The 13,405-nt window shown below is 37.0% G+C and overlaps 1 protein-coding gene across 4 annotated transcripts in view; it reads left to right on the top strand.

Moving 5' to 3' along the window:
- Positions 1–13,405, top strand: part of ARSG (arylsulfatase G) — a 127,664-nt gene that overhangs the window by 83,490 nt on the left and 30,769 nt on the right. For all 4 annotated transcript variants that reach the window (XM_070937724.1, XM_070937727.1, XM_070937725.1 and 1 more), the window contains 2 exons: positions 7,710–7,906; positions 12,334–12,414. In XM_070937724.1, coding sequence (XP_070793825.1) covers positions 7,710–7,906; positions 12,334–12,414 — 278 coding nt within the window. The remainder of the gene's footprint in view (positions 1–7,709; positions 7,907–12,333; positions 12,415–13,405) is intronic.

Raw genomic sequence — 13,405 nt, 5'->3', positions numbered from 1 at the left:
CTATGTCTGACCTGAAGGGTTTTTTTTTTTTCACCTCTTACAGAGCAGAGATTGAAGAGGGGTTTGCAAGAGAGTAAGCTATTTGCTCTTCTATACTTTGAAAGCAGTGTGATTATGCCAGCAGCAGGAAAGGGTCAGGCAAAAAAAAAAGTTGCCTACAGAAATCACTTCTTTTTTTCTCATCTTCCTTCACAGAACAGGGAGATTGGAAAGAAAGGGATCTCAAGAGAGTGGACAGCATAGCCTTTCCACAGCTCCTAGTCCTGGGCTGTGATACAGTTGCATTCTGTTCAATGTGTACAAAACAACAAGCAGACACTTGAACATTCCAAAGGACAAGGGAAGTGGTTAGAAGGCAAACAAAAGATGAAGTGTGAAACTGTGTTGTCTTGTCTCTTTCTAACTGGAAAGCACAATCACAGTCACATGATTTCTCACTTAGCAACCACTTCACTTAGCGGCAGAGTTGCTGATCCAAATTAAGGTTATTAAGCAAAGATTACCTCTGAGCAGATCTTTATCCAGGTTTGCACAACTGCTTCATAAACTGTTTCTGTGTTTTTGCATACATGTCTGTGCACAGTCAATTTCCTTCGTGTTTTTTTAGTGAGACAGTATGTGGAGGCAGCTGAATTCAGTTAATGTGGCAGCCATACAGGCTGGAAAACAATATATAGCTCCTTTAATGGTTCTACGCAAGGTGCTTTGTGTGCATTCTTGCATGTTGGGAAGGAGCTCTTAAAGGATTTGCAAAGCCCTAGGCAGAAGTGCTTTTCTTGAGGGCTCTCCATGAAGATCTAAAATTCCTCGTAAAAGCTCTCTCCTTTGATATTACATTGCTTTCTTTAGAAGTGGAAAGTAGCCACCCTAGTCCTTTGTCCTCATAAGACTGGAATTAAGAAAACGGTATCAGCTAAATCTTTTTGTTCCATGTCTTTCTATGCATAGCCATTTTTTCAGGGAGAATGATGAAATAGATAGCAATACAAGAGGAGAGATCAGAATGCAATGTTTATTTCTCAATGGTAGTCTTGACATAGCAGTCATGAGCATAACAGTGACATTCTTGCACTATTGAGCTTCCAGTACAGTAAATATTAACAATTTTTACAATAACAATTCCCCACTCTACTTTTAATTGGAAAGGTTGGTTAGTCCGCATACAAAGAATACATGGAAAAATTTGACATCAGAAATTCCAGTATCTAAAACCAATGAAAATATTTTGAGTATCTCAGGAGATATTGTTACACTGGTTTTAAAGCAGACATTCTTGATCAAAAATATTTTGTTACAAAATACTCAATATAGGATTTGTTAAGAAATTAAATTCTGTTGCTCATGAATCATATCTCTTTGTATGTAAACACACACACACACATTCAATCTTTTTTCTGCACAATACTGGAGGCAGATGAGGAACCTTTTTGTCTACAAACATTTATTCACTATAATAAATCTAACATTTAAGATGCCTCAAAGTTCTTTTCTGATGTGTCAGAAAGAATTTCTTTTATCTTCCATTCTTTCCAGATCCTCTTCTTTCCTGGAAAATATGTGAAGGTTGATATAACAGTTGTAATTTTAATGCAAGTTATTTATTATATTATTGAAAGAAATTGCTTTGCATATCAAGTCAGCTGTGAATTAGTGCAGGATAGAAAATAATGTCATTTGCTAAATAATAGGGAGAAGTAAACCATTCCATGTGGAAATCTAGGGAGAAGCCATTTCCTGAGAGAGAAATATAATCTGAAATGAGGGAGTTTTGTACATCTTGTCAATCCATTCTTTGTTTTGATTGATTGAATATGTGCCATCAAGTCATTTTTGACTCTGAGTAGTAACTACATAGATTTCCTCCATGATGATGTGTCCATAACCTGGGTCTTCTAATGGTGCACCCATCAGCACTGAAACTGTGGAGTCCATCCACCTTGCTATTGGTCATAATTTTCTTCTCTTTCCTTCCACCTTTTCTAGCGCTGGACCGTTTTTCAGAGAGGTTTTCCCATTCTTTGTTTTTCCTGAGTTTATTGATTAATCAATTAATGGAATTGCACAAGAAGTGAGCAAACATCTAGCAGTTCTGAGTTTTAGTGGGCATTAAGGATCTAGAGAGATGTGAGCAAAGGGGAGTTTGACACAGTGTGTGAGAAAAGTAGCTCACAAAATTGCACCTGGACAAAAATCAAGAATCTTTCTCAATTAACCCTGAGGAAAAAAACTGGTGCACTTAGATTTAATTCAGGATTAGTAATTCAGAAATTGCTAAGTTTCAAGAACAGTAATTCTTTTAGCCGGAGAGTCACGCTGGTAGCGTTGTCTGTGGGAGGAATAAAAACAGACAAAATGGTGAAATTGGTATTGCAATTGTATTGTATTGGCCTTGCTCTCTGTGTAAAAGGAACTTCCTGCCATCTTGCCTTTTTTGATCTTTGGCCCCTCTTTCACAGATGCCACTGCACACCTGGAGAGAAAAAAATAAAATAACAACTGTGACATTTAAGATCAAACTGTAAACTTACCTATCATCTTATAAGTAAACAGTACAGGTAGTTCTCGACTTACAACAGTTCATTTAGTGACCGTTCAAAGACACAACGGCCTTGAAAAGGTGACTTACGACCATTTTTCACTTATGAGCATTACAGCAACCCCAGGGTCATGTGATCAAAATTCAGGTGCTTGACAACTGACTCATATTTATGACAATTGCACTGTAACCTTTTGCAAACTTCTGACAAGCAAAGTCAGTGGGGAAATCAGATTCACTTAATCTCTATATCACTAATTTAACAACTGCAGTGATTCATTTAACAACTACCAAGAAAGATTGTAATATGGGGCAAAATTCTCTTAACTTTCTCAATTAGCAACAAAAAAATTGGGCTCAATTGTGGCATTAGTCAAGAAGTGAGCAAGTTGCACTTCCAAAACAAGCAAGCCTTGTAATAAAATAGTTTATTTCTCTTAATCCTTTGTCAGCTCATGTATTCTGATGAGTAACTCTAAATTGCTAGTGTCTGTGGAAAATGTCTCAGTCTTGAGGTTAATTTTTGATTGGAGCTGCCCAGAGTTGGTTGAAAGATCAGTGGTTATATAAAAGGAAGGAAGGAAGGAAGGAAGGAAGGAAAAAGAAAGAAAGAAAGAAAGAAAGAAAGAAAGAAAGAAAGAAAGAAAGAAAGAAAGAAAGAAAGAAAGAAAGAAAGAAAGAGCCACTGCTCTTAATTGAAGCGGGCAGTGACTGTAATCTGTGCTCAAAGTAAATAGATTGCATTAATAAACCCTCTTAATTAGGGTTGCCAGCTCTGCTTCCAAAAAAAAGCGGACAAGCGGGGGGAGGGTTAAGTAGTAAAAAATTTTTAAAAAAATTTACAATTAAATTATATATTTTCTTACAAACATTTTAACACGTATTAAAATAATCACTTCAAAACTTTACTTAAAATTCAAAACATCAAATATATTATAATAATATGTAAAATATTAAATTACATTTTACTTTGCTGTCGTGTGTATTTTTTATTTGACTGCGCAGCTTTGATCAATTCTTTGTGTTTAAGGAATAATTCTTTAATTTCAGTACAACGTTGAGAAATATTAAAAAATATACGAAGTTCACTTCGAACTGATGGTACAAGCAGTCGGTTACGTTTGTCAGTCCTCAAATTTCCCATGACGCTGAAAATTCGTTCAACGTTTGCATTTGATACCGGAATTGATGCACAATACTGGAACAGTTTCAGTAAACTCGGAGCTGGCTCTTTCTTGAAAAAGTACGTCCACTTATCACGGGATGAATCGCCCTGCAGATGAACATAAACTTCTTCTAAGGCAGAAATTTCATCGAAGAGAGTGTTGGGTGGAAGTTCTTCTCGCCATGGTGATAATAACCAGATGTTCGTCATTTCTTCTAAAGTTGGAGGGTTATTGTGATCAATTAGATTGAAACAATTTAGCATCTCATATACTGAATCGGTGAAATTATACCACTTTTCTAGGTACGCAATGGCTCTTTGATACACGTTGATGGCTTCTTTCTTGAACTTTTGCACGGCATTCTCAGGCAAATGTTTTTTACGTAAGGCAAATAAAACTTTCATTCCAAAAAACTGCTCATCGTATTTTTTTGCAAAGAATCATGCAGCTTACACATGATAATGTGAAGATCACATGCAAGAATTTTCTTGCTTTCCAGCTTCAGTAGGGTGTCTTGCATTATTGACATGAAGAAGTGTGTGAAATATAAATACAATTCTGAAATTGTTGGTTCATCGTCCTTTGCGAGTTCATTTTCCTGATCCGAAATAAGGTTCCAGATAACCTTATGGCACTCATCAGATCCAAGAGAAATAAAATACGATTTTAGAGGTATCCAGTTTAAAAGAGGTCTTTTGACCGCTTTAAACAAACTTAACCAACATGTTGGAACATGGCGCAAAACTTTATGGAATTCTGACTCGCAAAACTTACGTACCATTTCATCATAAAGCTTTTGAATAAAAAAAATGTCCACTATTTTGTGAAAAAAAATAGTGAACATAATGTGAAAAAGGTGGACTGTCCGCTCAAATAGTGGACACCTGGCAACCCTGTTGTTTCTGATGAAAAATAAGGTATGTAGATGTGGGTGCTCTAAACTCATCAGTGTCTCAAGAACTGCAGCGTTCTTAATGTAGCTGAGTTTTCGAATTGGTGCAGATATTTAAAGAATATTATAAACTCTGCTTGAAATAGAATTTTATTCCGTAATTATTCCCTCAAAAGATTTCTCAGCTTTGTTCCCAGCCCACTTATGCTTCCCACACTTCATATCCTTTCCCAAATTTAACCATGCTAAGACTTCCTTTTCTTCTGCTTCTAAGAAGAAAAGGAAGGAAAGAAGGATTTATACTTTTGAAGCTCTTAAATATAACAATCCCTGTCTGTCTTACAGAATGATGTCAACTGGGGAGCAATTGATAATGTTAACATTTCAGTGCAAGTTAATTAATATTTCCTGACCTGGCAATTAAATATAAACCTTTACAAGGTAAACATTTTTTCTAATACATTTCAGTAACCCAAAACTTTGTAAGTGAGCATTAAGAATGGACCACATGGTTCAACTATTTCTCTTAGTAGCAAAACCCAGGAACGATAAATATAGAGGAACGTTCAAAACTCAGTGATTCAACTTCTTATTCAATTTTTGACCACAAAGTTACAACATTATGAGACCTTGGGGGATTTCTGCAAGATGGAGTAATAGTACTACAACTGTATGATAGACATCTTGCAGGGAAGAATAAAATTTCTTGTAAATTCCTGCTTCTTCCGTCTTCTCTGCCTGGGAGCTGCTAACATCAGGCACCATTTTGCTGATGCAACCGCTAGATAAGGCCCATTGACCTCTATTTTAAAATATGTATGTATGCATTTATAAAAATGGAAAGTTTAGACAGTTTAAATAATCAAAGCCTGCAAGATACCTGTTCTATGAGCTCTCGTGTAATTTCAGCCATTTTTATTCTAAATTTATATGCATTGTTTTACAACTGCAGCATTGTGCAAAACTGCCTTGATGCCCACTGCCAGAAAAACTTCTTGATCTATATGTTTTATGTAGAAAGGACATAGTACCGCCTAGATCAGGGATGTCAAACTTGCGGCGTTATGTCATCGCATGACATATCGTGACTTTTTTTCTCCGCTAAACTGGGGGTGGGCGTGTGATGCATTCAGCCTGCGGGCCACCAGTTTGACTCCCCTGGTCTAGATGAAAGCGGAAAAAAAACAGAGCAAGAGCCTGTGACTAGTGTTTACTGGTTTTTAAAAATGTGTTTGCTTTAATTGTATACTGTAGAAAGGTTGCCATTAGGAAGTCTTCCAAACTTTTTCCTAGAGTTCAACTCTGGTGATATAGAAATCAGTGAGGTGAATTCCAGAAGTTATATGTGATGTGGGATTATAGAAATGCCGGTATTTATTTATAAAATGTATAGGCTGCCCATCTTACTTCAAGGTAACTCAAGGTATGGTTCAAGAATAAAAAAAGGAGGAAGGGAATGGAAGGAATAGGATGGTAACTACTTGATAGAAAGAGGAGGAATTCATAAGTGTATTTTCTATTTTATTTTATAAGCTTTCCTTTCATTCTTTATACTTTTATTCTATTTAAAATTCTAATAAAAAATAAAAAGAAATGAAAGTGTGGGTCAAAGCTCTCTGGATCAAAGTATGGATCAATCTTTTTAGTTAACAAGATTGGGGAAGAAAAGTGACATTGTACAACTCTTGTTTCAGCCCCTGCAAAAGAGACCAAACAGGAATGGTGCTGAGAAAACAGTTCCTATGTGTTGTTTTAGGGAAATGAAAAGTTCAAGCGATGACAAATTTCGGTGCAAGAAGGGGAAATTATTCCTGTCAGCTTTTTTTTAAAAAAATAATAAGTTGCTCAATAGTTTGCAACTTACATTGCAAAGTGGTTCTCAAAGCTATGAGATGACAACAGAGGACAGAAAGTGCAAACAAAAGAATCCCAGAAAATGTTAAAATGAAATCTGTTTTTCCACTCATCCCAGGAAAAAGTAGTATCAGTTCCAGCCTTTGGTTTCCCAGTATTCGTTAGGTCATGTATGGTCATAAACATCCTTTGATCCAACTTTTATAGCCAAGAGATTTTTGTAACAGCCAATTAGGAAGTTATCAAGTATGGAAGCAAAAGGAAAATTATTAAATACGGAGAGAATAAAGGCATTAACTGCATTTAATTCTAATTAAAAAGAACATTAATCCAATTTTGTTTTTGCCTATTTCTGCTCCATTGCAAGCCATGGTTCCCCATCACATAAAAGGAAAATGTAGCTTTGATTCCCAAAATTTTGCACGTATCTGCTTTAATGTATCTTCTAATTAAATGTGAATTAACAATAATTTCTTCCTGTGAGGAAAATGTGAGAATTTCTTTCTCTCTAGTTTACAGTTAGACTTTTATAAATCTATAATATATTTATTTGTATTATTGTAACAGTTGCTCGGAGTCACTTGGTCACCTTATTAATAAATGCATGCTAGGGAAGCTGATATGAACAGGTTTAGGAAATGAGATAAATGAAAGTTGGGGTAGGAAAGGAGATTTGCCAAAGAAAAGAAAATACAAAAGTAGAGGCAGTTTTCGACTTACGACCACAATTGAGTTCAAAATTTATGTTGCTAAGCAAGACAGGTTGTCAAGTGAATTGCACCTGATTTTGCAACCTTTCTTTGCCGCATTTGTTAACCAAATCACCAAAGTTGTTAAATGAATCGTGCAGTTGTTAGAGAAACCTGGTTTCCCCCATTGCCTTTGCTGGCTGGAAGCCAGCTGGGAAGATTATAAAATAGTGATCAGACAGGACGCTGCAACTGTCAATAAATACAGGCCGGTTGACAAATGCCTGCATATTGGTCACATGACCATGAGGATGTTACAATGCTCTTAAGTGTGGAAACCGGTTATAAGTCACTTTTTTTCAATGTCTGTAACTTTGAACAATCACGAAAAGAATGGTTGTAAATCAAAGTCTACCTGTTCAACTGTTGGAATTTTAGTCAGTTACTGTGTGAGACTGGTTTACCACTAATAATGGTAGGTGTAATAGGTGTAGGTGTAATAATTCTGAGCAAAGATGTTGGTCCTCCACATAATTAACTGTTGCAAACCTTTATTTTGTTTCATTTTCCAGCCAGAAGGGCCTCCCTTTCTTCCTATATCTTGCTCTGGCTCATATGCATGTGCCTTTGGTTTTGTCTGAGGCACCTTGGAATCCATCTTGCCAAGATCCCTATGGAACATACTTGAAGGAAATGGATGCTTTGGTGGGACAGATAAAGGATGCAGTTGACATCACAGCAAAGGAAGATACATTCCTCTGGTTTACAGGTGAAGTTAAAAAAAAAAGAATCCCTCACTGCAGTACAGGTGGCCCAGAGATGTCATTTTAGTGGGGACATTTGAAAGTCTATCCAGAGAACTTGCTGGATACAATAGCATGAATCATCCTGATAAATTATATAATGAAGTTATATAATGAAGTATTTTAAATGTCTCATGTGTGGTAGCTAGGGATCAGATCCAGTGCAGGAAACTAAAACATCCCTGATGGATAGCTCTTAAGTCACTGCTCTAATATACCAGGCCCACATGCAGTAAAAGTATAAATAGATGTATCACGACCCCTCTTATTTATTTTAGGTGCTGCTTTTGTTCTACAGTTAGCTTCATTTTCTTCCATTGTCTCTTCCCCCCCCCCCCCCATTGTTTCTTTCTTTGCTCAGACTGTTTAGAAGTTAATGAAGGTTAGATTCCATAGGCAGAACTCAGTCTCGTATTGCAATGCAGATAATCCATGTTTCCAGACTTTGACTTCATTAAGATGAACAATCTTTTATTCTTTGTTACTCTATTGTTGGGCTTGTGCTAGCAACACACACTAAAACGCTTGTACCTGGTCACCCTGGTTAAAAATAAACTTCAGCCATTTACAGGGAGTCCTCGATTTACAACCACAACTAAGCCAAAAATTTCTGGTGGCAAGCAAGACAGTTGCTAAGGGAGCCCTGCCCCATTTTAGGACCTTTCTTGCCACAGTTGTCAAGTGAGTCACTGCAGTTGTTAAGTTACTAACCTGGTTGTTAAGTGAATCTGGCTTCCCCACTGACCTTGCTTGTCAGAAGATCACAAAAGGAGACTGCAACCATCATAAATACAAACCAGTTGCCAAGCATCCAAGTTTTGATTAGGTGACCATCGGGATGTTGCAATGGCTGTAAGCGTGAAAAATAGTCATAAGTCACTTTTTCAGCGCAGTTATAACTTCAAAGGATCACTCAATGAATCAATGAATGAATTATAAATCAAGGAAGGACCACCTGTATTTGGGAAGGGAGTGTTTTATTCTGTTGCCTACAGATTCCAGGAGAAGTGAGTAAGTTACCTACCTATTCTGGAACAGCATAACTACCAGCCCAAATAGAATAGAATAGAGCTGGAAGGGACCTTGGAGGTCTTCTAGTCCAGCCTCCTGCTCAAGCAGGAGAATTTATACCGTCTCAGAAAAGTGACTGTCCAGTCTCTTCTTAAAAACCTCCAGTGATGGAGCGCCCACGATTTCTGAAGGCAAGCTGTTCCACTGCTTAATTGTCCTTACTGTTACGAAGTTTCTCCTTAATTCCAGGTTGCTTCTCTCGTTAATAAGTTTCCAACCATTTTTTCTTGTCCTGCCCTCTGGTGCTTTGGAGAATAATTTGACCCCTTCTTCTTTGTGGCAGCCCCTCAAATACTGAAATACTGCTGTCACCCCTAATTCTTCTTTTCTTTAGACTAGCCACTAGAATGGAACTCTTTCATTTGGGGCTATAGCCTCATCCAGATACCCTGGAACTTCTGCTAAGATGGGCAGCAAACTTAATAAACTCAGATAAAGGTTCTGAGAAGATAGAGCTCTCCAAAAGTATCTGACAGGCTGATGATTTATGACAGATACCTGCTTCTTGCAAACAACCACCAATTCTTAAAATTGATCCCATAGAGACTTATTTTTGTCATACACTCAATAGGTTCTAAGAGCTTTAGAGACAAAAAGATGGAGATTGATTCAGGAAGGCCTCCTTTTGAAGGATCAACTGGTAGCTCCTGACCTCCAAATGAATCTCTGATAATAAAAATGTCATGCCCTTAGGAATTCATGGAACAAATTAAAAAGTTGCTGCGGTAGAGTGAAGTATATTTTTAACAACCTTATCCATTGCTAGATTTAGTCATAAATGAGCATGGTTTTTCTCAGGAATGGTTTTTAAGTCAATGGGACAGCCAACTGAATAACAACACTTGTTATTAATGTTCAGATTAATGTACTGGAACTGTAAAATTGATGTTCAGATTAATTTGCTGCTCTGGTATTTTGGTACTTCAAGATGTATTGTAATAATTTGTACATCTGTGAAATCTGTGTCTGACTTTTTCCTGGGTCTTCTACTTAAGGAACTGGGAACTGCCTCCTCCTTTTAACTTCAATAATCCTCCAATGTCACATGGTCTTGGATGACCCATCACGTCTTGAATTCTATTGAGTAAACTTATTTTCTCCACACAGCTGGGCTCCTATCTGAAAAGAGAAATCAGCACACAAGTTCTGCTTTTATGAAAGGCTTTTCTTTGTTTTTTTTATAAAAAGCCAGAGTAAGGGCTTCAGATTCAGTGTAAATTTGTGTAACTGATTATGGGCATAGTATACAGTTCTATTCTCCTTTGAATCTTAAGAGTATCTTTGCTCCTTCTGAACCTATAACACTTACATAGCTGTAGCTGAGTTTTAGCCATGAAGCAGATGAGGTGATACAACTGGCTGATTCTAGATATTTCTCAATAAAACCTGTGCAGTGTAGGTTAACTTTGGCAGAGATTCTTTCTTGTCACCAAATTTAATGTGGGCGATGAACAGACTGCCTAATTTACTTATAATTTTAAAGGGGTTTTGAACGTATCAGTAGCCCGTTTTGAAGTTTGTTCGCTACAGGCACTGTTTCTTTGAACTAATTCTTCAATTCTGGCCAAAAACACAAACCTTTGACTAATAATTAAGCACTTCATTACATAAGAACAAAATAGCCAGTTCCGAAGTCTGCCATTAATGAGTTGTTTTCTCCCAAGTGAGGGAAGTAAAATGTGGTTCATTAAACTCCAAGGCAAACTCTTTCTTATTATTGTTTTGTCTCCTTATCTTTAAGAATTATTCAAGTGGCAAATAACTTTCCTTCTCACTCAGAATAAAAGTCTCTCTGCAAGTTTGTTTTAAGAAAAAAACAATGCTAATCTTTTAGAGTTTGTAATTGTCCTGCTTCATAGCCCTGTTTAGATTCCTCTTGAAGGCAAGGGACCCATTTGCTATTCAGTGTGGTTTGGCAGCCAGGTTTTCTTTAAAAATATATATATACAAATTTTATGAAAGAAATTTTTGTTAAAAAAATTCACTGTTATGCATCATCCAGATACACTCTAGTGAGATGGTCAGCCATATAAATGTGACAAATATTTCTTGACAAAATAAAATCAATGTAAATATTAGAAAAGAAAGAATGAAAATAAGAATAATGAGTAAGTAGAATAGATGTAAATGTAAATAGAAGAGGAAAAAGAAAAAAATGTTCAGATCTTGACAAATTACAATATTTGTCAGCTATAACTGCTGAGTAAAATAATGAACACAAGAAGGGGCGCCCAACTGCACACCGTGTAAGAACTTCCATATTAGCCCTATGTTATTCTGCAGGAGAGTATGCCAGCTCTGATTGGTATAGATCAAAAACGTGCAAAACAGGAAAAGATGGGAAATAGGTTGAACTAATCATCATCTGGAAAAAGCCCACCCTTGCTGGGGAGGCTGTCAACTCCTGAGTCATTCCAGATCCTACCCCAGCTCAGGATTTGAAGACTATTCTCTCAGGCTCAATAGTCCCTTGTAAAGCATCCTTATAGGTTAAAATTTCAAGAAGGATAGAGATAGCCTTTGCTATTTATTTTTCCTCCAGCCAATAAATTTGTTAGGCCAAGTTGACCAAGTTTTGCACAATCGCCATGCTTGTTTGTTGACATCTGTTCAATGAAAGATACCCATTTTGTTTCTGTCTTACTTTTATTTTAGAATTGTACCTAACATGACACTTTTTATTTTGGTAGATCAGGGATTCTAACAAAAAAGTGACAATTTCTTTTGTTTTCTCTGAAAATGTTTTTGAGAATTTATTAAACTCCTGCATTAAGGAACAGGTGAATCCCTGCAGGGATGGAATTCTGAAGTTCTTCCATATCTTTTATAATCTTGTACCTTCCTTTCCAGCTTCATATAACCCATTTGATAGTATAAGACAGGGGTCGGCAACCCTAAACACTAAAGAGCCACAAAGGTCCTAATGCAAGCCTCCCATTCAATTCTGGAGCCGACCGGAAGTCCGGTTCCCCTACCATAGAGTCTCCTCCTAGCATGGCATCCTTTTTCCTCTACCTGTCCTAAACTGAAAAGCCCTATCAATTGTGGAACCGATCGGTGACAAGGAGCCACATCAGAGGGATGAAAGAGCCACATGTGGCTCCAGAGCCGCGGGTTGCTGACCCCTGGAATAAGAAAAAAGGCGCTTGATAAAGCATGGTTAATCATGTGTAATTGTTAATATAAATAATATTCAGTTGAAAGAAATGGGAACTATACTCTTTGGCTCTTGAACCGTCCTTGCTGTGGCTGCTCCCATTGTTTCCAATGAAAGACACCTTCCTGTTCTGTTTATCAACAGGGTCTCCTCTTATCTTTCTAGGAGACAATGGTCCTTGGTCCGAGAAGTGTGACTATGCAGGAAGTGTTGGTCCATATACAGGGATGTGGCAACGAAAAAAAGGTAGTGTCGCTTTTTAAAAGTTCTCTTCAGCTTTTCTGATTAGAAAATTTGGGTTGCATTTTCTTTTTTTATTACATTTTCCTTCTCAATCTAGTAGCTTTCTTCTTTTGAAACATGCTTTGCTGGGCACATCGCTGCATGAAATTAGAGGGCTATCCTATAGTCAGTTTTGCCTCCAGCAGTCATTTATGAAATGCTGTCAGAGTGTCTGTGTGATGTTCACTCTTTCAAACGTGATAAAGAAATATTAGGTTTATTATTATTAAACATTTAAATGTTATGTAACATCAAAAACAAACTATTTTATGATTTGTTTTATTAGCCATTTTTATTATTTATTCATGCTATTGAGATTGTATTTGACCCTTAGATTATTTCGTCAGCGGCATCAAGTTTGAAATGAGGATCCCTTTTATTTTCATGGTTCCACACACACTTATTTTTCATGGTTTAAAAATGCTGTTGTAATGGAACTCTGCATACTCCTACCATATCAGAACAGGGACGAACGTCCTCTCAGCTCAGACAGCAAAGGAGGAGGGATAGTTATTTCTACTTATGCAGACAGGAAGGTGCAGTGTAAATGCAGATATTTCCTGGTTTTGTATCTGGTACCCTTCTTGGTGTGTATGTCTGTGAGTGAGTACACATGAACTGATGCTCTTAAAGTCATACTTCCCCAGTTACTCTTTGGGAATAGCAGTAGCTAGCTTTTCCACATCTGTTTCCTGTCCATTTCCAAATATAGAAGTGGAAAAAGGACTGTGGCACAACTCCCACAGAGGAAGTCTCAGAGTTTCTTTTCGTTGTTTAAAAACTGTTCTGTAAGCTTTAAAAAATCATATCTCGACACATGATACCATTTCATTCACGCATATGAATGTCTCAGATTGGCAGCCCTTGCTTTTCCAAAATAAAATCTATGTCATAGAAATAATTAATTCATGGAGCTTATTGCAAGGCGGCTACTCCATTAGAAGTCTTTAAAAAT

Source organism: Pituophis catenifer, unplaced genomic scaffold (genome assembly GCF_029215685.1).
Source record: "Pituophis catenifer annectens isolate HBS135680 unplaced genomic scaffold, rPitCat1.0.hap2 SCAF_2, whole genome shotgun sequence".
Lineage (NCBI taxonomy): Eukaryota > Metazoa > Chordata > Lepidosauria > Squamata > Colubridae > Pituophis > Pituophis catenifer.
The sequence above is the reverse complement of the archived record's forward strand: the minus strand, read 5'-3'. Positions and strand labels throughout refer to the sequence as shown.